This window comes from Rhinatrema bivittatum, chromosome 13 (genome assembly GCF_901001135.1).
Source record: "Rhinatrema bivittatum chromosome 13, aRhiBiv1.1, whole genome shotgun sequence".
Lineage (NCBI taxonomy): Eukaryota > Metazoa > Chordata > Amphibia > Gymnophiona > Rhinatrematidae > Rhinatrema > Rhinatrema bivittatum.
In genome coordinates, this window is record NC_042627.1 from 78,931,660 (window position 1) to 78,957,046 (window position 25,387).

The 25,387-nt window shown below is 47.8% G+C and overlaps 1 protein-coding gene across 1 annotated transcript in view; it reads right to left on the bottom strand.

Moving 5' to 3' along the window:
* LOC115074753 (immunoglobulin superfamily DCC subclass member 4-like) overlaps nt 1-25,387 on the bottom strand; it is a 113,931-nt gene that overhangs the window by 83,759 nt on the left and 4,785 nt on the right. The window contains exons 2-4 of the mRNA XM_029574515.1: nt 5,427-5,741; nt 2,399-2,540; nt 2,158-2,291 (exon numbers count right to left, since the gene is read on the bottom strand). Coding sequence (XP_029430375.1) covers nt 2,158-2,291; nt 2,399-2,540; nt 5,427-5,741 — 591 coding nt within the window. The remainder of the gene's footprint in view (nt 1-2,157; nt 2,292-2,398; nt 2,541-5,426; nt 5,742-25,387) is intronic.

Consider the following 25,387-nt stretch of genomic DNA (forward strand, 5'->3'; position numbering starts at 1 on the left):
ACTGAGGGGGGATATGATAGAGGTGTTTAAAATCATGAGAGGTCTAGAACGGGTAGATGTGAATCGGTTATTTACTCTTTCAGATAGTAGAAGGACTAGGGGACACTCCATGAAGTTAGCATGGGGCACATTTAAAACTAATCGGAGAAAGTTCTTTTTTACTCAACGCACAATTAAACTCTGGAATTTGTTGCCAGAGAATGTGGTTCGTGCAGGTAGTATAGCTGTGTTTAAAAAAGGATTGGATAAGTTCTTGGAGGAGAAGTCCATTACCTGCTATTAGGTTCACTTAGAGAATAGCCACTGCCATTAGCAATGGTTACATGGAATAGACTTAGTTTTTGGGTACTTGCCAGGTTCTTATGGCCTGGATTGGCCACTGTTGGAAACAGGATGCTGGGCTTGATGGACCCTTGGTCTGACCCAGTATGGCATTTTCTTATGTTCTTATGTTCTTATGTTCTCTCATGAGGGACTTTGTCAAATGCCTTCTGAAAATCCAAATACACTACATCTACCGGTTCACCTTTATCCACATGTTTATTAACCCCTTCAAAAAACTGAAGCAGATTTGTTAGGCAAGACTTCCCTTGGGTAAATCTATGTTGACTGTGTCCCATTAAACCATGTCTTTCTATATGCGCTACGATTTTGATCTTGAGAATAGTTTCCACTATTTTTCCAGGCACTGAAGTCAGGCTCACTGGTCTATAGTTGCCCAGATCGCCCCTGGAACCCTTTTTAAGTATTGGGGTTACATTGGCCATCCTCCAGTCTTCAGGTACAACGGATGATTTTAATGATAGGTTACAAATTTTAACTAATAGATCAGTAATTTCATTTTTGAGTTCCTTCAGTACCCTAGGATGCATACCATCTGGTCCAGGTGATTTGCTACTCTTTAGTTTGTCAATCTGGCCTACTACATCTTCCAGGTTCACAGTGATTTCATTCAGTTCATCTGACTCATTACCCCTGAAAACCATCTCTGGAACTGGTATCTCCCCAACATCCTCATTAGTAAACACAGAAGCAAAGAATCCATTTAGTCTTTCTACAATGGCCTTATCTTCCCTAAGAGCCCCTTTAACCCCTCTGTCATCTAATGGTCCAACCGATTCCCTCACAGGTTTCTTGCTTCGGATATATTTTAAAAAGTTTTTATTATGAGTTTTTGCCTCTATGGCCAACTTCATTTCAAATTCTCTCTTCGCCTGTCTTATCAATGTTTTACACTTAACTTGACAATGCTTATGTTTTATCCTATTTTCATCAGATGGATCCTTCTTCGCTTGCCGATACGTGCATCTATGGGCGCACGTGCGTTTGTTTTAAAATTACCATCTAAGCCTGAAATGCCTCATAACGAAGTGGAAATAGCAATCCAGGGGCTTTAATACGACATGAGAACCTGATCAGTCCAAACTGCAGTCTTTAGTATTAAAATCCAGCCTTGTTTAAAACAGAAAGATTTTCTCTGGAAGTCTGTGGTTATGTTGGGGCACCACAATCCTGCCTGCCCATCCTCTCACCCTCCTGCATTGAGTTCCAGGTTAAAAGGACCAGCCTGTGCCAGTTCTGGTTTTATCCCATTGCATATAGGAACACAGATTGTTGACCACCCCAAGTCCATTCATGCAATGGAGTAAAACCAGGACTGGCTCAGCCTGGCTCTTCTGACTTGGAGCTTGCCGGGACCCTACGAGAGCGTGCAGGCTCACATTAAGTCCTGCAAAACCTTTGCAAGACAGAGAGAGAGAGAGGGCACACAATGGTCTCCTGCTGCACCACAAGCATCAAATTGCCCAGGAAGTCCTTCCCAGCTCTGGAAAGTCTTGGAGACTTGTGAAAGGGCTCTGGTTAAGCCCGATCCTAGGATCCGATAACCTGATACTGCACCAGTCTAACCCAGCAGCAATGCTCCATTCCCCTCCCCCCCTCCAGAGCTGCCACACCGGTCCCTGGGGAATCTATCCCAGAGGTGGCTGCATACATCTTTCTGAACTGCATGGGCATGGAGTATCTATGTAAGAAAGAGGACAGGAGAGGCCTCCAGAGAGAGCAAGCACGTGCCAAAGAGAAGAGAATGTTCTAGAAAAGAGAAGAATGTTAGAGAGAGGGTGAACCTCTCCAGTGGTACCTGCTTCCTGGCCCTACCTTTTATCACAGTGAGACGAGCCTCGTTGCTGTGCCGGGCATGCACGGCATTAGCTGCAAGGCAGCGGTAAGATCCTGCGTCGTCCTCCTGCACATTTCCAATCTGCAGCACGCCATTGGGAAACACCAGGAATCTGCTGGGTCAGAGGGGGAAAGGCAGCTGTTAACACAGGGACGAGCAGGATACAGCCAGCTTGGGCGCGCGGGGACAGTATCTTATGGCCGGGCAGGATACAGTCACCTTGGCTCCACAGGGACAGCTTTTCGGTTCCTTTCCCAGGTGATGCTGGGAGCTGGCAATCCCTCGATTCTACACTGGAAACGAACTGTCCGATTCTCAGTCGCACTCTGAGGCTCCGGATGCTGCAGGAACTGGGACAGAACTACAGCAGAAGAGAGGAGACCCACCTTAAAAAACACCATAACAGATGTGTAAGCTGCTGCAGACTGTACCTGCAAGTGCATGCTGCAAGCTGTAATCGTGTGTGTGTGTGTGTGTGTGTGTATGCTTGTGTGCTGCAAGCTGTAATCTTGTGTGTGTGTGTGCTTGTGTGCTGCATGCTGTAATCGTGTGTGTGTGTGTGTGTGCGTGTGTGTGCTGCATGCTGTAACCACACATGTGTATGTCTGTAATTGTGTGTGGTCTGCAGTCTGTAATCCTGTGTGTGTGTGTATCTGTGTGTATGCTTGTGTGCTGCATGCTGTAACTGCACATATGTATGTCTGTGTGTGGTCTGCAGACCGTAATCATGTGTGTTTGTGTAGGAGAACACCCCTCATGCACAGCTCATTTCAGCATTATCAGTGCAGTGCACTCTCCATGGAGAAGTCAGCCCCTTATCAGTGTTATCAGTGCAGTGTGCTCGCCTTAGTGCTCTACCCTCCAGGTGATTAACATAAAAACATAAGACTTGCCACACTGGGTCAGACCGAGGGTCCATCAAGCCCGGTATCCTGTTTCCAACAGTGGCCAATCCAGGCCACAAGTACCTGGCAGCATTCCAGAAGGTTTATAGATTCCAAGCTGCTTATCCCAGGAATGAGGAAAGGATTTCCCAAAGTCCACCCTAACAATGATTTACAGACTCTCCTTCCAAGAACTGGTGTAAACCTGTTTTTAAAACGCATCTTTCACCACATCCTCCAGCAATGAATTCTAGAGTTTAATTATGCATTGAGTAAAAAAATATTTTCTTCTATTTGTCTTAAATGTATCAACTAGTAATTAACTTCATTGCATGCTCCTTAGTCTTTGTAGTTTTTGAAAGAGTAAACAATTGATTTGTGTTTACCCATTCCATTCATTATTTTATAGCCCTCTATCATATCTCCCTTCAGCTGTTTCTTCTCCCAGCTGAAGAGTCCTAACCTCTTCAGCCTATCCTCATAGGGGAATCAATCCAGCCCCTTTATCATCTTGGTCACCCTTCTCTGTACCTTTTCTAATTCTGTTGTATTTGGGAGGTGGTCACCAGAATTGCACACAACACTCAAGAAGAGGTCGCACCATGGAGCGATACAGAGGCGTTATGATGTTCTCTGTTTATTCTCCATTCCTTTCCTAATAATTCCTAGCATTCTTTTTGCTTTTTTTGGCTGCTGCTGCTGCACGCTGAGCAGAAGATTTCAACGTATTTTCAATGTTGACCCTACATCTTTTTCCTGAGTGGTGACTCCTAATGTGCAGGTATAATTTGGGTTTCTCTTCCCTAAGTGCATCACTTTGCTCTTGTCCATGCTAAATTTCATTTGCCATTTGCATGCCCAGTCTCCCAGTTTTGCAATGTCCTAAAACGCCTCTTAACTATAAAACCCTTGTGGTTGATCAATCCCATTGTTAAAGGCTACAGTCATCCCTCAGGCTTGCATTCAGGAAGCACATGATATGAAAGGGATCATATCTTGAATCCAGCAGCAGTTCTGTCATTAGGATGGATACATTTTAGGGTGGCGGAACGTATTCCCTCCCCCCCCCCCTTTCAACAGCCACCTCCCTTAATGAAACAGAGTGCTGAAAGGCTATAGACAATGTCTCATGCTACAGAGGTCTATTAGCAATTAACGACCACATATTGCAGGCTCCCTCACCACTGTCTGCCTTGTGCTGCAGTAGAGTTTAGGCCTCGGCTCCAGCAGTTGATGGCTCAGTCCTGGTTTGCACTGCCGGCTGAGCTCTGCCTATTTGCTGCGGGTCTGTGCATGTGTTCAACTGAGCCTTGCCGAGGATCTTTCTTAAGGTCAGCAGTTTATTTTATTTTGTATCTTAATCCCAGCAGAATTATGACGCATGCCAGCAGGAGCATTCACGGAAAGAATGCTGACCACTCATCCCATTGTCGGAGAAAAGGTTTTGACTTAATGACATCCTCACTTATTTTTCCAATCTTGTAATTAGTTGGAGCACTTTTAATCAGAGCACAGAGTGCAGGGACACGTGATTGGTTTTTGGTTGTAATAACTCTTCTGCACTGTTTCTAACAAGATGAAGCTTGCTGGAGTCAGATATCAGCATGTCAAAGAAACTATGAACCAAGAACCCCCCAAACAGCAGACGCACCAAAACTCAGTGTGCCCCTCACAGCGGCCTGGCATGAATCATCCTTCACAAAGCATATGCCTGGAAACTGGGCCAGCAAGCAGCTCTCCTTTAACCGAAAATTAAATTCATACCAGCAGCTATCCTCGCTGAATCTCAAGATACGGAGTACAGAAAGCAACCGACTGCTCCCTCCAGAACTCTGTGTGTGGCCATTTTGGCTGGGATCCCCCTTCCCTCACCCAATCCAGGGTCTCTGCGGTATCCTCAGCCCCAGCAGGCCTGCGGAGCAGAAGCCCCGTCCAGGAATCAAAGTTGGGTCTGCATGAGAGCGCCCAGTACTTCCCCCGAGCCCTGGCATCAGACCAAGTCTGTGTCCCTCAGTGCCGTCCCCAAGCTCCAGGAGAAATCCACTCCTGTCTGGCCAGGGTTAATTCAGGGAGTCCTGAAACATGTAACTTAGCAGCGACAAGCAGGGGTACCTGGAGTTAACACTGACTGTGCAGTGTAAAGACATCAGTTTAGCAAAGCTTCACACACTGCACTGATAACATCCAAAAAGCGTGCACACTGCATGCATAACACTGACAAGGATGGCATGCTGCACCGATGACCCTGAAAAGGCACCAATTTTACCACTTTAGTTGATGCTGGTAGCCTTCCCCGGAGCACTGAGCCCATACAGCTTGGGTACATTCGTCTACGTTTTGGCTGTGATCACATTGGAGCTCACCTGCAGGTCTGACCAGGACCGTCCTGCTCCTCACAGCACCCAGAGCAGTGTGGGAGGTGCAGGAATAGCTCCCTTGGCTGCCTGGCATCTCCACCTGCTCGTTGTCCTGCCGTGACTGGGTAATGATGAGGGAGCCGTTGGGGAGCATGCGAAGGTGCTCCTGCTCCACCAGGAGTGCCCCATCCTTCCTCCAGGTGATGTTTCTGGGTTGGTCAGCGACTCCCAGGCTACAGTCCAGCATCAGGGCATGGTTGGGCTCCAGGACTGCTTGCCCTGGGCCAGCACTACAGCTCAGCTCCAGCGACGTCATCTTTCCTGCAAGACAAAAGCAAAGGCTCAGGGTAGACTCTGGAATGGAAAGGAATCAGTCAACTTCTGCGAGACGTTCACCACCGGGAGGTTTCAGGTTTAAGTTACTGGTGCCATCAGCAGAAAATTATACAAACGGAGGACTCGTCTTACAGCGTTTTTATTCTGAGAATTTCCAAGACCTCGGAAACATGACGGCAGACAAAGACCGTGTGGCCTATCTGCCCAACAAATTTACCTTTACAATTCAATCTCTAGTTCAAACCTCAGTTTTTAAGCTCCAGCTCTTATGGTCTAAAAACTTTTTTTTTTGCAAGCGGACAATTTCCTCAGTAACTCAGGCGCTGGTGCTGTCATTCTTAGATTAGTGCAATGCTTTATTTTTCGTCCTGCCAAAACTGACCATGAAAGCATTACGGCGAATTCAAAATTTGGCGGCCTGTACTTTACAAGTACAAATCTCTCCTGTTTTAAGCAATTTGCATTGGTTCCCAATTTTTTGGCGGATTAGGTTTCAAATTTCGGTCTGGTTTTTAAAGCTATTCACCTGGGTGTTCTTCCATTACAGGCCGTTCCCATCCGTCGTGCAGGGAGATGCTGATTAGTGATTGCCATCTAACACAGATTAAAATCTCCGAGAGACTGTATGTATGGGGTGCCAGGACTGTGTCTCTAGAATGAACTTCCTGATTCTCTAAAAAAAGAAACTGACCTTGTGAGATTTAGGAAACAACTTAAGATGTATCTTTTCACCTTGGCTTTTGGCTCTGGCACGATTGATGCTGGCCATGGTTTTTGGGATAGGGTGGACGTAGTTTGGGCATGATTATGTATATTCTTTTTGTTTGTTTATGATTATGGAATTATGTATCTCAATCTGTTCCTCACCGAGAGTTTTGGATGAGCAGGTTATAACATTTTATAAGTAAATAAAATTGCCAGCACTCCCTCAGAGATCCCCTGTGTTTATCCCAGGCTTTTCTAAATTCAGATTCTGTTTTTGTCTTGACCACCTCCACCCTCTCTATAAAGAAATATTTCCTAAGATCACTCCTGAGTCTGCCCCCTTTCACCCTCATCTCATGACCCCTCGCTCTAGAGCCTTCTTTCCATTGAAAAAGGCTCACCCCCTGTGCATGGAAACCTTTGAGATATTTGAATGTCTCTCTCATATCTCCATATCATGCCCGCAACCTAGGAGTCATAATTGACAATGAACTATCCTTCAAGAAACACATCACTGCTAAAATAAAAAGACGGATATCACAAACTCATAACCCTAAGACGACCAAAACCTTTCCTCTCCCAGAACAACTTCAGAACAGTCCTTCAACTACTTATCTTCTCCAACCTGGACTACTGCAACTCCCTGCTATTCAACTTACCTCTCACCACCATCCGACCACGCCAAATCCTTCAGAATACAGCCGCCAGAATACTCACTGGAAACAAAAAACACGAACACTTATATCACTACACTAGCTCCCAATAAAATTCCGAATAGACTACAAAATTCTATCCATATTACACAAAATAATATATAAAAAGCAAACAAACTGGTTAAGTGCAGCAATAAAACTACTCTCACCAAACTGAAACCTCCGATCAACTAACAAAGGTCTCTTAAAAATTCCTCCTACTCGATCCAAACAACTTACCTCAACTCGGAAAAGAGCCATTTCCCTAGGAAGTCCCAAACTCTAGAACACCCTCCCAACCGAACTTAGAGCACAACAAAATTTAAAAACCTTCAAAAAAGAACTAAAAACATGGATGTTCACCAAAGCCTACCAAAACACCCAATGACTATTATTACTTCCCTCTCTACCTGACATTTGTAACCATGTGGAACCAATGTAAGCACGTAATATAACATGTATAGCTCAATATCCGAACTACTTTTATAACGTCCACAATAACTATGTTAACACTCGCACGAATCTTTTGAACAGTCTGTTAAACATCGAAACTTTGTAAACCGTTGTGATGGCAAAACTGAACGACGGTATATAAAACTTAATAAATAAATAAATCTCCCCTTTCCTCCAGGGTGTACATGTTTAGGTCTTTAAGTCTCTCCCCCTATACTTTAGAAGGAAGACCGCTGCCCATTTTAGTAGCCTCCCTCTGGTCCGACTCCATCCTGTTTATATCCTTGTGAAGGTGGGGGTCTCCAGAACTGTACTCAGTATTCCCAGTGAGGTCTCACCAGGGTCCTATACAGGGGCAATATCACCTCCCTATTCTGCTGACCAGTCCTCTCCCCATGCAGCCAAGCATCTCTCTGGCTTTTACCATTGCTTTATCCACCTGTTTGGCCACCTTAAGATCATCAGATAGAATCACCCCCCAGATCCTTTGTGCTTAGAAAAATTTCACCTTCAATACTGTAGCTCTCAGGTTTTTGCATCCCAAATGCATTACTTTACATTAAATCTTAGCTGCCAGACCATAGACTGTGCCTTAAGCTTAGCTAGATCCCTCTTCATGTTCTCCAGTCCTTCCTGGCTGTCTATCTTGTTACATATTTTGGTATCATTGACAAAAAGTCAAACCTTTCCCAACAACCCTTCTATTATGTGACTCACAAAAATGTTGAAAAGAACTGGTCCGTGGACCAATCTCTGAGGAACATTGCTAGTAACACCCTTTCTTAGAGTGAACTCTGTTTATCACTACTCTTTGTCGCCTCCCACTCATCCAGTTTCTAACCCACTCACTCACTCTAAGGCCCACACCAAGGACACTCAATTTATTTATAAGTCGCCTCTGCAGAACTGTGTCAAAGACCTTACTGAAATCCAAGCGCACTACATCTTATGCTCACCCCGATCTAACTCTTTGGTCATCCAGTCAAAGAAATTGATCAGATTTGTTTGACAAGATCCACCTCTGCTAAAACCCTGATGCCTCGGATCTATTGTATTCCAGAAACTGCAGTATCCTCTGTTTTAGCGGCGATTCCATTAATTTGCTTACCAGAGAAGTCAGACTAAGTGGCCTGTAGTCCCCAGCCTCCTCCTTCCTTCCACTTTCATGAAGAAGAACCACATCTGCCCATCTCCGGTCCTCCGGAACTACTGCCGACTCTAAGGAAGCATTGGAAAGGTCACCAGCGGAGCTGCCAGGACATCTCTTAGTACCCTTGGATGTACCCTGCTATGTTATCTACTTTAAGTTTAGTCACCTCCTCATGAACACACTGCTCTGAAAATCGATTGAGGTTTACCCCACTTCTAATTTTGTTTGTTTTATGTGGTCCTGCTCCGGGCCCTTCCACATATTCCTCCCCTTCCCCTCTGAGTCTCACAAAGCTACTTTTGTACTTCCTTCTATTACTAACGTAGTTAAGATAAAAAAGTCTTGTCCCCCTCATTTACCCTATTTGATATTTTTTCTTCTATTTGAATTTTCGCATTCCTGACTGCTTTCCAGATATTGCGCCCGTCTTCCTCTTTCTGTGATCTCTTGTAGTCTATGAACGCAAACCTTTTCAGTTACTTCTTTAGAAAACCATAACGGCCTCTTTTTCCTCTTCCCTTTACATTCCTAGCAAAAAGATTTCTTGCTCTTATGATATCACCTTCTAGTTCCCTTAGGTTTTCCTACCCAGCTAATGACTCCTTGAGATGCTCCCCCATTTTAATAAAATTAGTTTTGCTGAAGTCTAGGACTCTCGCCTTAGAATGAATCTTCAACTCGTGCGTCCTAATACCGAGCCACACTGGATCATCCATTACAACATCAGAGATACTGTCCCTGTCGGTAAGCACCAGGTCCAGCATCTCCCCCTCCCATGTGGTTTCTGTTACCACTTGATAGAAGAGTTCTCCCTGCAGAGAATGCAGGATCTCCCGGCTTCATGAAGACACCACAGCCGGGATGTCCCAGTCAACATCTGGCGGATTGAAACCCCCTAGCATAGCACATCCTCTTTCATAGCAATTTTGTGAATATCCTCCATGAAATCTCTGTCCATTTCTTCTCTCTGTATATTACCCTGGGAATGGACCTCCCCTGTAGGTACATCCCAGACATGCAGACTGGCCCCTGTCAGGGCTAGCATGCTGGGCTGAATGGAGCCTTGGTGCCATGCAGGATCAGACCACAGATCCATTCAGCCCAGCATCCTGTCCGGATCTCCAGGAAGTACTGGGAGATCCCAATGGTCCTCACTCCCGGGGTAGGAGATGGCCAATGTTAATGGAACTCATCCACATCTTTTTTTTTTTTTTTAAACCCAGCTGTACCATTAGCCTTGAGCCCTTCCTCTAGCAACAAATTCCACAGCTTAATTGTGCACGGACTGAAATAAATAGTCCCCTCAGTTTGCTTTTTTGATCAATACAAAGGCTCACTGGATATATTTTTGGTTCGCAAATAACTCATCTTTTTTCTAACGCAGGCACACGGTCTATAAACCAGACAGAATTTCTGATCCTACAGGCTTAAATAAAACAAAACGTTTAAACAACCTTAGGCTTATTAGCAAATATGTTTCTGGATTATTTTCTAAGTCTTGTTGTGAAGGAGGAGCTGAAGCCCAGTTCCTGCCAGCAAACCTCCGATCCCCGACTAGCCAGGCTGGCAGCAGCGACTCTTCATCTCCAGCTCCCACACCCGAGGCAGCATTTTCAAGGCAAAAATCAGTGCCCGTCTGTAGAGTGAGTTTATCAACCTTGGACTGGAGTCACACGGCTCCCTGCTCGGCCTCTATCCCAGACTCTCCATCAACGCAGGCTCTGGCCAGGCATGGAAGAGGGGATTAGTATCGGGCAATTTCAAATAGCATTCTTTCTCCATTAAAATGTCCTTCATTTAAGCAGATCTTTCACGTGCACAATAATAATTATATCTAATAGGACTAGGAATTGGAAGGCCCAGGTTATTCGTTAATGATGCCAGGAAATGTCACCATCTCCCCTTTAGAAGCTTTCATTCAGCTCAGGTGCCAGAAACAAGCCACCAGGCCACCAAGTACCTTGCAATCTCATTATATACTTTCCAAAGAGATTTTACATTAAAAGTCCGTTTTCTATTCTGGGTAACAAATCCATTCTTCTGCTTTCATTGCCAAAAGAAAAGTAAAAAGAAAAAACAAAACAAAAAAAAAATCCCCCGTATGTAACCAAAGCTGCCAAGGTAGCCAATTCCAGGAGAGCGACTGTCGGCCAGTCCTGGGTTTCTGACACCCTGGGACCTGCAGGAGTTGATGTCAGCGGCTCCAGTCAGGAATGATAAATTGCACTAAGGACTGGATGCAAGTTCAAAATCAGGTCTCTCTCCTGGAACTCTCTGCCGCTCTGTGTGATGCCCGAGGGCAGGGCAGGCCATGGGCGCACGCCAGTGAGTGAGAGCCCCGCAGCACACGTCAATAAATGCCCCAAGAGAGAGAGCAAAGTGCAGCCGGCTTGCTGGCCTGAGACACTTCCAGAGCTGACCTCACCTTGCCAGTCTTGGCAGGAAGAGGGCTTTCCTCGAGAGCAGCTGCTGCAGGCTGGAGCCAGGCCAGCCCGCCTCCTCACCCACCCAGATCTGGCACCATGCACCTCCTGGAGCTGCAGCCAAAGGAAATCTTCCAGACGCGACAGCAGCCAGGGAGCATCGCCCTGGGTGAGGGGGGGCACCTCCTGCTCCACCGCGACGGCGGCCGCTGGCTCTTAAAACCTCCCTCCTCGACTCACAACCATTGCAGAGGGAAGAGTTTTCAGCAAAACGCGCCAAACCCCGGAAATGCAAGCTCTCAGACCAAAAACGGGGGGAATTTAATGAAATTCTCTCTCCTGGTGGATGAATGCAGGAGTGCTGCGACGTTAGCTTGCTACACAGCTTTAGTTACAGTTTCTGCACAGGGGGCGGAAGGCAGAAAAGAGCCGTGAAAGGGCCCGGCTTCTGGCTGCTCTTCATCCTCAGGTATCCGGTTCTTCGCCCACCAGGGGGCCTCGCCTAAGTCCCAGCGGCTCGGGCCCTCACGGGCTCCTCCTGGGGGGGGGACCGCGGGCTTCCAAGGGTGAAGCCTTCCAGGGTCTTCTTCTCAGCGCCGCCTCCCGGCTGCGACGTCCACTGTGAGTCCCCTCAGTGCATCTCCATCCGTCTCGGCCGACTCGAGGGTCCACGTTCCTAACAGTTAATTCTGTGAATGACGCGGCTGGAGGAGGAACGTTCCTCACCGAGGGAGACACATTCAGGAGTAAAGCCCTGCAAGTCCCCAGCTTCCAGAAACTCTGTGATCCCAACGGCAAGGAACCTTCAGCTGTGCTCATCTCACTCCCCAGGCCTGCAGTGTGAAATAAGATTCTGCCTCCTCTTACCAAGAGGCAGGCATCGGTAACCTTTACAAGCTCATCACATTACAAACTTGCTTGCAGTTGCTATGGGTATCTCTCGGTGCACCTATTGTGAATCATGTCCTTACTCTTACACCCTGCCAGCCACTGCCGAACGTGTCCTCAGATTGCAAGAGCTGAAAACAGAGGAGACTGCGGCAGCAAATCTGAGGGCCTAGGGGCTGAACGTGCTCCGAAGCAGGAATAGCCCTAACCCCGGGCTTCACTTTCAGCCACACAGGCTCCCACTGTTTACTATTGGAGGTAAAAAGATCCTTTTTACGTTCTCTCTCTCTACAGAAAATCAGAGGAGCTCTGCTGCCTTGTTTTCTTTTATTCTACCAATGGCATAGTCAAGTTTCAGAGCTCGATAACCCCTGCTTTTAAAGAGAGTCAGTAGGGCTCACCCCTCCCCTCTCATGCACACCTCACCCTCACCTCCCGTCTCACACGCAAACAGGAACTCCGCATGCCACAAAGTCACCACTGCCCGACGCAACATCTGGGCTGTGCTCTCAGCACCTTGAAGCAAGAAGAGACCCTAGCGATGGCTTTTGTTGTAAGAGCTCCTTTCTGCGAGTAGGGATCATTACGCTCGCTGCCTCTTCCTGGCTACAGCATGCGCCCCGCAGTAATGCACGGGCAGCTTGTAGGGCACAGAGAGCAGATACCCACTTTCTGCAGCCCACGCATTGAACTCAGCCTTGGTCTTCTCCCCAGGCTGAGTGTGCACCGAGCACTGGCTGTGACTTACTGAGTGTTGGGAGGAAGGGAGGAACTCTGGCAGCCACGGTAAGGAGCTGAGCACACCACCCCCACCTCCCTTCTCCTAGTCCCTTGTGATGAGTTCAGCTGTGTCTCCATCCCCTCTCTGTGTTTTAAAATTTGGAAGAGAGACTTGCTGGGATTTTCAGAACTCTTCCTTTGGCCACGAGTCATCTTCATGTTTGCACAGCCTGCCTTGTGGAGGATGGCAGACCACACAACATTTTTTGTTAATGCAGGTGCGCCTTTGGTTTGAAAAGGCTGAGAAACACTGTAGTAACTGTTACCACACACAATACACATGCAACCAGAATCCTGCACGCGTATGTTCCACCCGGCCTATCAGAGAATCAACTGCACAATATTTATTGAGATTAATCAAAACAAAATGTTTGCATTTTCATTCTTTCGGATGTGCCCACTGGAACTGGAGGTTCCCTCTCTGGGTGTCTTGGCTGGTTGAGTTGCCTCCAGTGTCTCCTCTTCTAGCCAGAAAAATATAGGGTTGTGAGGAGAAACATAAAAATCATTTGTAAAAAAAAAAATATAGTTAAAAATAATTCATCTCCGTTAGCTCTTTGTAGAATTTGATGATGAACATATCAATATTATGGAATGGTAGAAGACAGTAACAGACAATGATTACCTTCCTAACACACTTCCTAAGTAACCAAATAACAAAGCCATGCAATGTAAATGCAACTCTGATAACGTACAGTAAGCGTCAGACATTGTAAAATAAAATGCTCAGTGACAGAGGAGCAACAATACATCAGCTGAAACATACAATAAATTCATTCAGAAAGCACAGCAATGGAAGTCAGCTCCAAAGTCAAGGATGAACGTACTAATTCCCTGCCAGGAAAAGATGACTTTATAAAAGACAAAGAGCAATCACGACGCCCAAGTACATCTAGTATTGAAATCACAATGGGGAAAGGAAGAGAAGAGGAGCAGCAGCATTCCCAACCCCAGAACTGTAAGCAAGAAAGTAAATGCCGCACTTCCTGCACAGCCAGAGGGGCTGACACCAGCCACCCTGCGCTAAACAAAAACAGAGTCCTGGAGGCTCAGATCTCTCTGAAAGACATAAAAATAGGAAGCAGACATGAAGATGTGAACACATCGCTGCAATCTCCTGAAAGGATGGATTATATGCAAAGGCCACATCAACCCTGCCACCACCTGCAAGAGGTGAAGGTGCAGAATGATCTGACCCCATGGCATTTTGCCCTCACTCCAATACTCCTGTGGCCTCCTCAGGTACAGGATGACAGGCCTCGGTGGCACAGAGTCCGCTGCCGTGGCTGGGTGAGGGGCTGATGGATGTTGGCTACAATTGGCCATTGAGACCTTTTAAATGGAACAAGCTCACCAGTGGGGCAGAGCGGTCAAGGTCTAATTTGTGTTCATGCTTTTCAAAACATGTGTCAATCTATATCTCTAGACAAGAACATGCCATGTTGACTAAGACCAAGGTTCATTGAGCCCGGCATCCTGTCTCTGACAGTGGCCAGTGGTGTTCCCTCAAAACAAAAAAAAATTACTTGTGCCTTATGAGGGTGCTCCTGTGACGGGCCTATATTTCTTGGATCCTCTGATGATGTAGTCTTCGTCTCCTCGTGCTGCTTCCAGCCTTCATCCTCATCCTGCTTCCAGGTCTTCTCCTCATCCACTCCTCCAGGCATCACGAGTGGGTTGTGTAGGGTGCCTCATGGCACAAGGCCCACCTTTAAGTCTGCTGATCTCCGGAAGGTCCTTGCTTTTAAATGTCGGGTCCCACTCCTGGTTCTGCGTTCTTGAATCATATTCCAGGTCTTTGGAGGGCCTTGTTCTAGTGTCTGTCCATGTCTAAGAGTCAAGCCCAGGTTCTGCTCCACATTCGGCGTGGTCTGCGACCAGCTCACAGGCTGTGCAGGGCACGCTGTGGCACAGGGCTCTATCTGCACCTGAACCAGAGTTCCTTGTCCCCAATGCCTTTGTCATGTCCTTGTCCCAGAGTCATCTTCCGTCCTCGACCTCCATCTGTGCTGACACACTAGCTGCTCCCAAGCGGCAGGTCCAAAAGAGTTTGAGTGGCCAGAGGGCTACCCAGAGACCAGCATTGTGTTGCTGGGTCTCACTCCTGTGCATACAAGTACAACGGAAGTCCAAGTGTTCAAAGTCTCCAAGTCTGTCCAGCCCATGCTCGGATGTGTCTCGCCTACCCACGGTGCGTACCTTGGAGTCTTGCCCTGGGGTTGTGCCGTAGCCCAAGGCTCACTCTCTCGTGCAAGAGACCGCACTCACAACAGGAACGGCTCCCTTAGGAAGAAAGGCTGAGCAGGTTAGGGCTCTTCAGCTCGGAAGTTTATAAAAACGTGGAGTAGGGTGGAACAGATATTTACTTTTTCAGATAGTACAAGGACTAGGGGACACTTCATGAAGCTAATGAGTAACAGATTTAAAATACATTGGAGAAAGTATTTTTTCTTTAAGCGGTATGTGGCAGAGTCCCCCCGTTTTCCCCTTTAAACCTGTGCAGGACCAGTCTGGATGTCTGGTCCACCTTACATCCCACAGAGGGAGAGAGAGCTCTGTGGGCAGAACCCTGCCGGCCAGGGAGAGTCCTGAGGATGGGACCAGCTGGGATCAGGAGGCCCCTGTGTCTCCAGGAGAGGCAGCTCCTGTAAAACTATTCTGACCCAAAAAGGTAACACAATATGGTTTTCGGAACATAACTAAATGTAGCCAACTAGATATACAGAGATTACTCATTATTGTGGGCCACACTGAGGACTGACAGGTTTGTACTGGTCTTGCACATTCAGTGTCAGTCTGCATTTGATCTTCACAATTATATCCTATGGAGCCAGGGTGAAAACGTGCTTTGGAGACAGTGCTGAGGCTAGGGTGGCGGCAAACAGGGCAGCTGTCCCTTGTGATATATTACAAGGAGCGTCAGCGTTTCTCTCTAGATCAGGCAGCCCGTAACTTGTCACAAATAGATTAGCAACATGCAGAATAGTTCAAATGAAATAAAGTTTCTAAAGGTGGTTGCAAGCAAACGCATCCCCCAACATGGCCATGTTTCGCCTATTGGCTTCTGCAGGAGGTTCAAAAGTTGGAGATACAGCGGGGGCTTACATATATGACTAAGTGCAAAAAGCAACACTTCACTCACTCACGTTTTTTCATTATTGGAAATCCTATTCTCTGGCTATCTTGGAATTTATTATTTTTATTAGTATGGTTTTATAATTATATTTCTTGATTTTATTTGGTGTTTTATGGTGCTGATTCTTTTTTATTGTTGCACTACATAATACAGTTGGACTTGTTGCAGTTTCCAGTTCACTTTTTGTCTGCAAGTTTCTATTTGTACTTCTGTAATTGGTGGGGGTCTGTCTGTGCTCTGCATGTGAAGATTCTGGTAGCACAGGGTGGCCGACTGCTGCTTTGTGAGCTTTATGCACTGGCTGTGGCATCGTGTGGGAAGGGGCTGCTGCAGGCTACGGGAGGGCTGGCAGCAAGCACGAAAGGTACATAATGTGGCAGTACTGCGGCAGGGGCAGCACTCACCGAGTGAGCAGAGGAGCAGCAGCACAATAGCAGAGTGTTGTGTGTGTGTGAGAGAACGTGTGTGAGAATGCATCTGCGAGTGCATGCACGTCTGCATGTGAGAGTATGTGTGTGCACATGTGTATGTAGGGGAGGGGGGATGCAGAAACAACTGGTCCTGGCCCTGTTTGGTGGGTTTTTCAGTGATGTAGTGTGGGCAAGCATTTTCGGCATCTTGCCCTTCATTAGCACTGGTGTTGCAGGCTGACCATGCCCCAAGCACTACTTGTAAGGGACAACAGTGTCACTCCACCTCTCTGAAACGATGCAACGAGATTCGGGCACATTGTAACCAAACCAAGCCGTGCCTGCTTGGTCCCACATGCCGCATTAGTTGTTCAATGTCAAGATTCGGTTTTCCCCTTCACAATTTGGCTGCCCCTTCTGAATATCTGGACATGATGGCCTTTATGGGAACAGAGTCTCATGTCCTGACTCGCAGGTTAGCTTTATACAATTTTCAGAATGAAGTATTTAGTGTCAGACTCGGCTGCTGTCAGAAGATGGAAAATGAAAGCTCTTTTCTTCTATATTTTGGAGCTTAATGTGCTCCAGGAATTCAAAGTTGAGGGGGATGACCAATAAGATCCAGGTCACAGGCTGCGCCAGATCTGGACTTGTAGGTCCAGTGTTTCTACAAAAGGCAGAAGTAGAAGACCCGAGATGCACTAGGGATAGAACCAGCCTGTCCCTTGGATAATCGGCGCTGTAGATCTGCTGCTGCTTTATGTGGGTCTGCGATGCTGATCCTGGGGGTGGGGGGAGAAGAGTGCAGCCTGGAGCCAGCTGGGAGGCTGGCACCTCTGTCAGAACAGATGCTGTGTAATGACGCATCAGCACAAAGATGCGCTACCTGAGAAATGCTATGTAAATGCCAACCTTGGCTTCCTTCAGTGCTTCTGTTTATGATGCTAATTTAGAAATTGCTCATGTGCCATAAAGGCTGTGTAATGAAATCAGCTAACGACTAAATCTAATGTTGGCTGAATGAAAAGATGAGAGAGATATGAATGAACATCCTCAGAGGAACCTGGCTAATCGCAAACCTATGTGTTGAGAGATTCTTTGAACTCGTTGAAGACCCTTTAAAATCTCACTGACCAAGAATGTGATGCCCATTCAATAACCCGAGCATAGAGCACCAGAGAGCCCTTTGAATAATCCGAATTATATACAGAGCATAGAGCACCCCCGAGAGCCCTTTGAATAATCCAAATTATACAGAGCACCCCCGAAAGCCCTTTGAATAATCCGAATTATACATGGAGCATAGAGCACCCCCAAGAGTGAAAACACCACTTAAATAACTGTTTGGCGTGCAGCCTCAGTTTACTTTGTTGCTTTCTCTCATAGGGGAAAGAGCAGCCCTCACTGGTACAAGGATATTAATAAAATGCTGGCTCTAAGTAGCTGCGAGCGTGGTGCCAGATCCTGTTGCTCACAGCCTAATTAGCATATTCACAAATCGCATAAAAGATGCAGAAAATTACAGAGAACACCAACTATGATAAAGGGGGTGCAATGGCTTCCTTATGAGAGGGGATAGAATAGAGGGGGGAACAGGTAGATAGAGGCCAAGGTAGGGGACACTCCATGCAGTTCTAAAACAAAAATCGGAGAAAGTGCTTTTTCAGTCAGCAGTGCAATCTGTTGCCAGAGGATGTGGTGAAAGTTAATAGCATAGCTGGGTTTAAAAGGTGTTTGGTGATATTTCTGGAGGTCAGATCCAACAGCCCGTATTAGCCAGGCAGCTGTGCAGATCGGGGCCGGATTTAGGCACAGGCAACAGAGGCACGTGCGTGGGGTGCCAAATTCTGATGGTGCGCAAAAACCGGGACTCCCCTGCTGCTCTGAACCCTCCCCCCCCCCCCCCCCCCGGCGGGAGCTCCCCCTCCTCTATCTGTGAATGCCCAACAGGGAAAGGATCTTCCAAGTGACCTGGACAGGTTGCTGGGCTCGATGGAGCACTGGCCTGACCCCGCACATCTACCCCTTCTAGGCAGGCTAAGCTAACACTCCCTAAAATTACAACATATGAGGAAACAATTTAAAACCCAGCCAAACAGCTTAATATAACCCGACTCGTGACCAGTTCCAGCCCACTGACCACAGCTGTAATATCACAGCCGAGGCAGGGCAGTGTCAGTCCTAAAGCGCCAGAGGGCAGACATCCCTGCCACGGACCCCGAGGGACAGGAACATTCCCAGATCTTAAACACCTGTGTGTCTGCCTGGGAGGCCAGAGGAACATCTGGCGGATACTCCAAAACCTTCTCAGCCACATCCATACGAACATGTGCCCGAGTAGGGGGGAAGAGAGGGCTTTAAAAATCTCCATTTCAATCAGACACGTTATCAGAGGGAACAAATCAGCCCACACCAGAGAGAGACACAGACTCGGATTAGTGGCCATCAAGGACTATTTAAAAGTTAACAAGATTGTAATGAGCTGGACCTTCGGATGGATGGCCCTGCATCTGGCACTGCTTGGCATGGTCTGAGTGCTCCTGCTGCCACCACTCAGTGCAGTGAGCTCAGGTCATGGACGGAGGACCCTGGGGATCTCCTCGTGGTGCTCGTCATGTGCCGAGGACTGCTTGACAGGGCCCAGCATCTCCTGACGTGCTCGAGTGATCTTTCCCATGCGCCTGTCGGTGGGAGCGAGAGACCGCTGGACAGGACAGGGGGTGCAGCAGTGAGTGGTAACACTGTTACTGCAGACCAATCCTTCCTGTCCCTCCGCTCTCCAGAGCGAGCATCATTAAACACTGGATCTCTTCCGAGATTTAATTCATTGCTCCTTATTAACCCGGCACTGGGTGACCACCCCTCTCGATATTCCCCAGCTGGGCTCTCAGATCCGGCCCAGAAGACACGGGTAGCTTCACCGCCCAGACAAAACAGCTCAAAGTGGACATTAGAATCACCAGCTGGCTCCAGCTGATTCTGGCCAGGACGATCCACTCCTGGTTTTACCACAGGAGATCAGAAGTCCAGGTCCAAAGAGTAAAAGCAGTCATGGATCAGCCCGTCCTGAACCACAGGCAGCAGCTGGAAAGTCCTGGTTCACGTGCTCAAGGCGTGCAGGAAATGAAACCCTACACTAGGATTAGCTTCTAATCAGAATCAATTTGAAACCTAATCACTCCCTTGTGCGTAATTCACATCAGATATGAAATGATAACGACGCACGTCTGCCAAGGACAGAACATCGGTGCTTGAATGGCTTCAGCCAAGCTCCTTGCTGCACTCCAGCGCTGGCCCAGGAGGTCAGCGCCATTAATAAAGATTAAAATGTTCCAAATTCAGTGAGCCTTACTCATTACTGGGAAGTTCATTAGCTGCTTTGAGCCCGGCCCTTCTCTCTGCATGGGTGAGAGCTCATTACATGAATGAGTGGAAGTCACAGGAGTCCGTCCAGGCTGCAGAATATTTAAATGGGAATCATTTCAATGCTGAGTGACCCTGATCCTAGAGGGAGGCCAGAGGTCAGCCTTGGCTTTGACAACCCTTCTAAGGCCTGGAGTGCTGATTGCGTATGGAAGAAGCTGGGACTACGAATCCCAGAATGCACCGAGATGGAATCATCATCATCCTGCACTGGCTTCAGCTCTCTGTGCACCTGGCAGCTGTGCAGGTATTTGACTCTGGGTTTCTGGAGGTAAAAGCGATGGAAAGATGTGGAGATTATGCGGCCCAGGCGCTATCATGCCACTAGTAATGGGTCCTTTACTGTGGTGCAACGTTTTCACTGCTCCCCTGCCTCAGAGTATAATGGGATTACGCTGCTGCAGAAGAGGAGTGCGCGAGCTGAGAAGGGCAACTTCCAATGTTCCCCTTGATGTGAGATTCAGAGGAATTGCGGGTTCTTCCAGTCCAGGTACCAAGAGACTGCTCCTAGGTATTTGCCAGGAGCCACCTGGGAGGACGACTGGAGCACAACCTCGTTTACAGGCTCCTCCTGTGAAGAGCAGAGCGGTTCATGTGAGTGCTAAGGAGCAGGCCTGATGCACCAGGGCTCGGGGGGTTATTTTCTTGCAATGCAATCACTCATCCATCAGCGGGAGCAAATGCTGTCAGCAACCGGCAAATCCTCCGTGCAGGAAGCCAGCAGGGCTCGAGGAGGCAGCGCTCTGAATGAAGAGGAAGGGTTCGGGGAGTCCGAGAGACTGGAACAGTAACCCAAAATATCTCAAGCTGCTCAATGATTATTCATGGTCCCTCCCTGCGAGCTTTATCTCAATGACAAGAGAGTTTGGCATCACCCCAAGGGCCGGTGCAAGAATATTTGGTGCCCCAGGTGAACCTTCGGTCATTCACTTACGTCCCCCAACTTATTGGCGGCAGTGGCTCCAGCACGGCGCTCCCTCCTACCGGTGGCGGCAGTGGCTCCAGCACGGCGCTCCCTCCTACCGGTGGCAGCTGTGGCTCCAGCACGGCGCTCCCTCCTACCGGCGGCGGCTGTGGCTCCAGCACGGCGCTCCCTCCTACCGGCGGCAGCTGTGGCTCCAGCACGGCGCTCCCTCCTACCGGCGGCAGCAGCAGTTCCAGCTCAGCGCTCTCTCCTATGTGGTAGTATTGGCTCTGGTACGTTACCCCTCTGGGCCTCATGCTGGTGAGATTTTGCCACCCCCAAATTTTTGGCACTCTAGGCACCTGCCTAGTTTTCGTAACGGAAGCACCAGCTCTGCCTCTCCCCTCACCCAAATATACAGAAAGTGCAGCAAAGCTTCAGGTTGTATTGCTGGATCCAGGAGGGGGCAGTCGCTATTCTTAGTGCATGTTAAAGGTCAGGCTGCAGTGCCAGCTGCTGGGGACCAGGTCTTGGGTTTCCATTTTCTGTGCACAGACAAGATGTGCTGGGGCTCTGGTGACACAGAGCCCTCTGGCATAGTGCCAAGTGTGGCACAAAGTGCAAAGGGCTCGTTCCATGAGAAGCCATCCAAGGCCACCCACAGATAAGCAAAAGACGCAAGCCTGCAGAGGCCCAGCGTTCACCCTGCCAGCTATGCACTGACCTCTGATAAATTCTGTAAGATAACAGCCAGGAATCACATTAAAGGAGCAGCACTGCTTCAAACAGTAACCTGCCTCTTTCTTCAGTCTTATTCCTAGGTCTCCTAACTTTCTATCAGTGTTTGGTCCTACTATATTTTATCTCTTACATTTTTACATTCACTGCAATAAAAGGTGTGCACCTTATATAATGTTAACAGCTCTTGTATAAAAAAAAATTAGAAAACCCTGCGTTTGTTTACTCTTCAGCTGCTCATTGTGTATTCCTGCTTTCTATGAATCAATGCTCAGTACAGCAACACCACTCCGGTTATTTCTGTTACTCCACACTCCCTAGGTGGATTACATGAAACAACAAGTAAGATACGTACAGAGATGTCAACAATGCAAGGAAGATTTCTAGTAAATATATACAAGAAGTAGGTTCGTTGGATATAAACTGCAGATATGAGAGTGAGAGAGAGCGAGAGTCTATTTAACACAGGCTCAGGCAGCTTACAATATAGTGTTCATCTATAAGAACATGCCATGCTGGGTCAGACCAAGGGTCCATCAAGCCCAGCATCCTGTTTCCAACAGAGGCCAAACCAGGCCACAAGAACCTGGCAATTACTCAAACACAAAGAAGATCCCATGCTACTGATGCAATTAATAGCAGTGGCTATTCTCTAAGTCAACTTAATAGCAGGTAATGGACTTCTCTTCCAAGAACTTATCCAAACCTTTTTTTGAACCCAGTTACACTAACTGCACTAACCACATCCTCTGGCAACAAATTCCAGATCTATGGATATCTATGGACACATGGAAAATAGCCAGCAAAACGTAATAGAAGAAACTTGACATTCCTTATTGGATCACCAAGAGAAGGGATCGGAGGAGAGAGGGAACCCGCTGCAGGGGCTCGTTTGGAAGCGCCAGACAGGTTGATAAAGATCCAAAAAAGACCTCAAAAACCACACTCCCTTCTTTAGGCTTCACATAGAGGACTGCATGTTGTGCTGACGACGCACTGTAAACCTTCTGTATGCCGAAGTATTTAGGGAAATAACACGTTTGGGTGTATTTTTTAATCACTGTTTTTATGAGACCTTGTCTTGATAATCTGGTAAACAATTTAAAGATTTTTCTAAAATATTTTGCTTACAAATTGGGTTCGTTAGTGTTCCTGTTTTTCCCCAGTTATTCATCGTACACATATATCTGTATACACACATACAGAAGTGAGCCCTGTGGTCAGGAAAGTAACACCACGATTATATTAATCCATGTAAAATTCTCTTACACAAACTTTATTATACAATGTCAAAAAATATTTCTCCTGTCATTCAAAGTGCTACAAAGACTAGGAAAGAAGGAAGTCCACACTCAGCCTACTCTCATCTTATTGTTATTTACAAGATATCCTGGATTTGAACTTGCGTCTGTTTCTTTTTCACTGGAAGTGTTTTATACCTGCTTTGCTGTTGGTTTCTGTAAATGATTTAAGGTACAACATTTGTTCTGGTAAACTCTTTATCTAGCATGTGCAAAGCATTATTTGCCAGACTGAAGCTCACTTCCTCCTTCTCTGAGGAGTTTGCTTGGCCTCAGCAGTTCCCAAAGTTGTGCCCCATTATCTTACAGTAGACCCCAGAGAAGGGGCTGCACTTCAGCAAGGCATGGGAGAATCTCTTTTAAAACAGGACAGACCTGTATAATGAAAGCAGGACACCTGGCCACCGCAGAGGAGGAGGAGAGACTGGCGAGGCTGAACTGTGAAGCAAGAGGAGGATGGACAGGAAAGCAGAAAAGTAAGAACAGAAGGAGCCCCAGAGCGATACAGAATGGATGTTTTGGAAAGGAATTGGCAAGTTGATTGAAATTTGATACAGAACTTATCCTTGACTGTTGCAGGGAAGCAGGGACATCGATTGGAGCAAATTGTGCAACCTCTCACACTTCTGCTGAAAAGGAGAACAGATGCAACCCAGGGCTCGGCTGCCCAAACAGAACCTGTAGGAAGTGCAGAGCAAGACCCGGCCCCGGGGTTCCGGAGGGAGTCGCAGTCTGTGGCCACGGACGGACGGGCGGCTGGGCCAGGTGGGAGAGGCAAGACCACACTGCAGCAGACCCAAGGCAGCTCAGCCCAAGAGAGGAGGCAAAACAGTGCTGAGTGCAAGAGGGAAGAGAAGAGCCAGGAATGAAGCTGCAAGGAAATTCTGTACCCAGCCGGCAGGGCCGGAGAAGAGGCCTTGACCTCCAGGACAGTGACAGCTTCCCGGAGGGGGGGACCAGGGACCGGCACACAGAGCCATGGAAAGGAAACAGGCACCCAACAGCCTTTAAAAGCTGCTTGAAGCAACCCATGGCCATCTGCCAGCCCTCCCTCACAGCCTCCAGCCCCTCTCTCTGCTGCCACCCTCCCTCACCCCCTCTCTGCCAGCCCTCCCTCACACCCTCCAGCCCCTCTCTCTGCTGCCACCCTCCCTCACACCCTCCAGCCCCTCTCTCTGCAAGCTCTCCCTCACACATCCTCCCCTTAGAGAGCCCCAGACCACGCAGTCATCATCACACCCCTGCTCACAACCAACCAGACAATGCTGGGCTGAAGTTTTCTGCTTTAAAGGAATCGCGTTTCCCATGCCTGCAGCAGGAATCGGACTCCCAGCCCCAGCTCCCCAGAGCATTGCTCAGTTTTTCTGAAAGAAATGCAGCATTGTTACCCCACTTTCTCCCCAAAACATACACACGATTGTTTCTAAATTCAACTGAGAAAAACACTCGGGCAGGAGCCTTGAGAAAGCTTCCTCCAGCAGCTGATCCCACTCCCAGTTCATACAAGAATCCCCCCCCCACCCAAGGGCATTGCAGCTCTGCCTGCTCCAACCTTTCAACTCTGGGGACTGAAGGGGGGGGGGGGTACATGTGCTATGATTTCGACACCACTAGACCGTCCTAAAGTGTGCAGGCCGTGTGCCTACCCTTAGGGGAAAATGGAGTATCTAACATTTTAAAAGAAATAAAGAGAGAAACCAGACCCCAATAAAACTGCCCCTGGGGCCACCTTAACGAAACGCATGAGGCAAAGTAGAATATGAACAAAACCAACTAGCGCAATGCACCCCTGCGAATGAGACTCCCCTTACTCCAGCTCTAAAGAAAGAGGATTTAAACAAATCTCATGCAGCAATCGGAGCCCGCAGCCTCTCCAGGACTTGGGCGAACAAATCATGCTTGAGGCTGCGCCAAGCCGCCTCTTTGCCTGCGTTTTTAACCCCCGATGCACCACATTAGCTTACTGCACCGGCAATTAAACTAAAATCAGCTTGTATACACAAAAAATATTCTGATCAGAGAAAGCATTTTGTGTGCACGTAAATAATATTTCATGCGTGAAAAACCTGCTTTTTTGTGCAGATAAAATCCGGTCTTACAGGTCTAGGCAGCAGAATTCCTGCTTTTGCCCATGCACTAACATCAGCCCTGGAAACGTTCCCGCACCTTGGACTAGGAGCTGAATTTCCAGCGCCCCAATACCCAATGCCCTGATCAGCGAGGGATTTCCAGCGCTGCGCGCACCTTTTCTGCATGCAGGACTCCTTGTTGCATCGACGGTAAAGTTTACGCACAACTGAGGGTTAAACTATGCGCCATGCCAAGCGCACCTTATCGCATTAACCTCAGAGTGTAAGCTCAGAGGGGCTGGGATTTATTGTACCCTTTGGGGGTATCAGGCAAGGAGGTGTAAAATAATGACATGAAGTAGAAATCCTCCAAGAGCTGAATAAACCTGGTACTGGGGCGGGCCCCGAGAGCCGGAGGCGCGGATGTGACCACGGGGCGGGCCCTGAGGTCCTGCTTTGCTGCTCCACAGGAAGGGCGAAAGCCGAGCTCTGGTGGACATGGGTTGCTGAAGATAAGAACATAAGAACATGCCATACTGAGTCAGACCAACGGTCCATC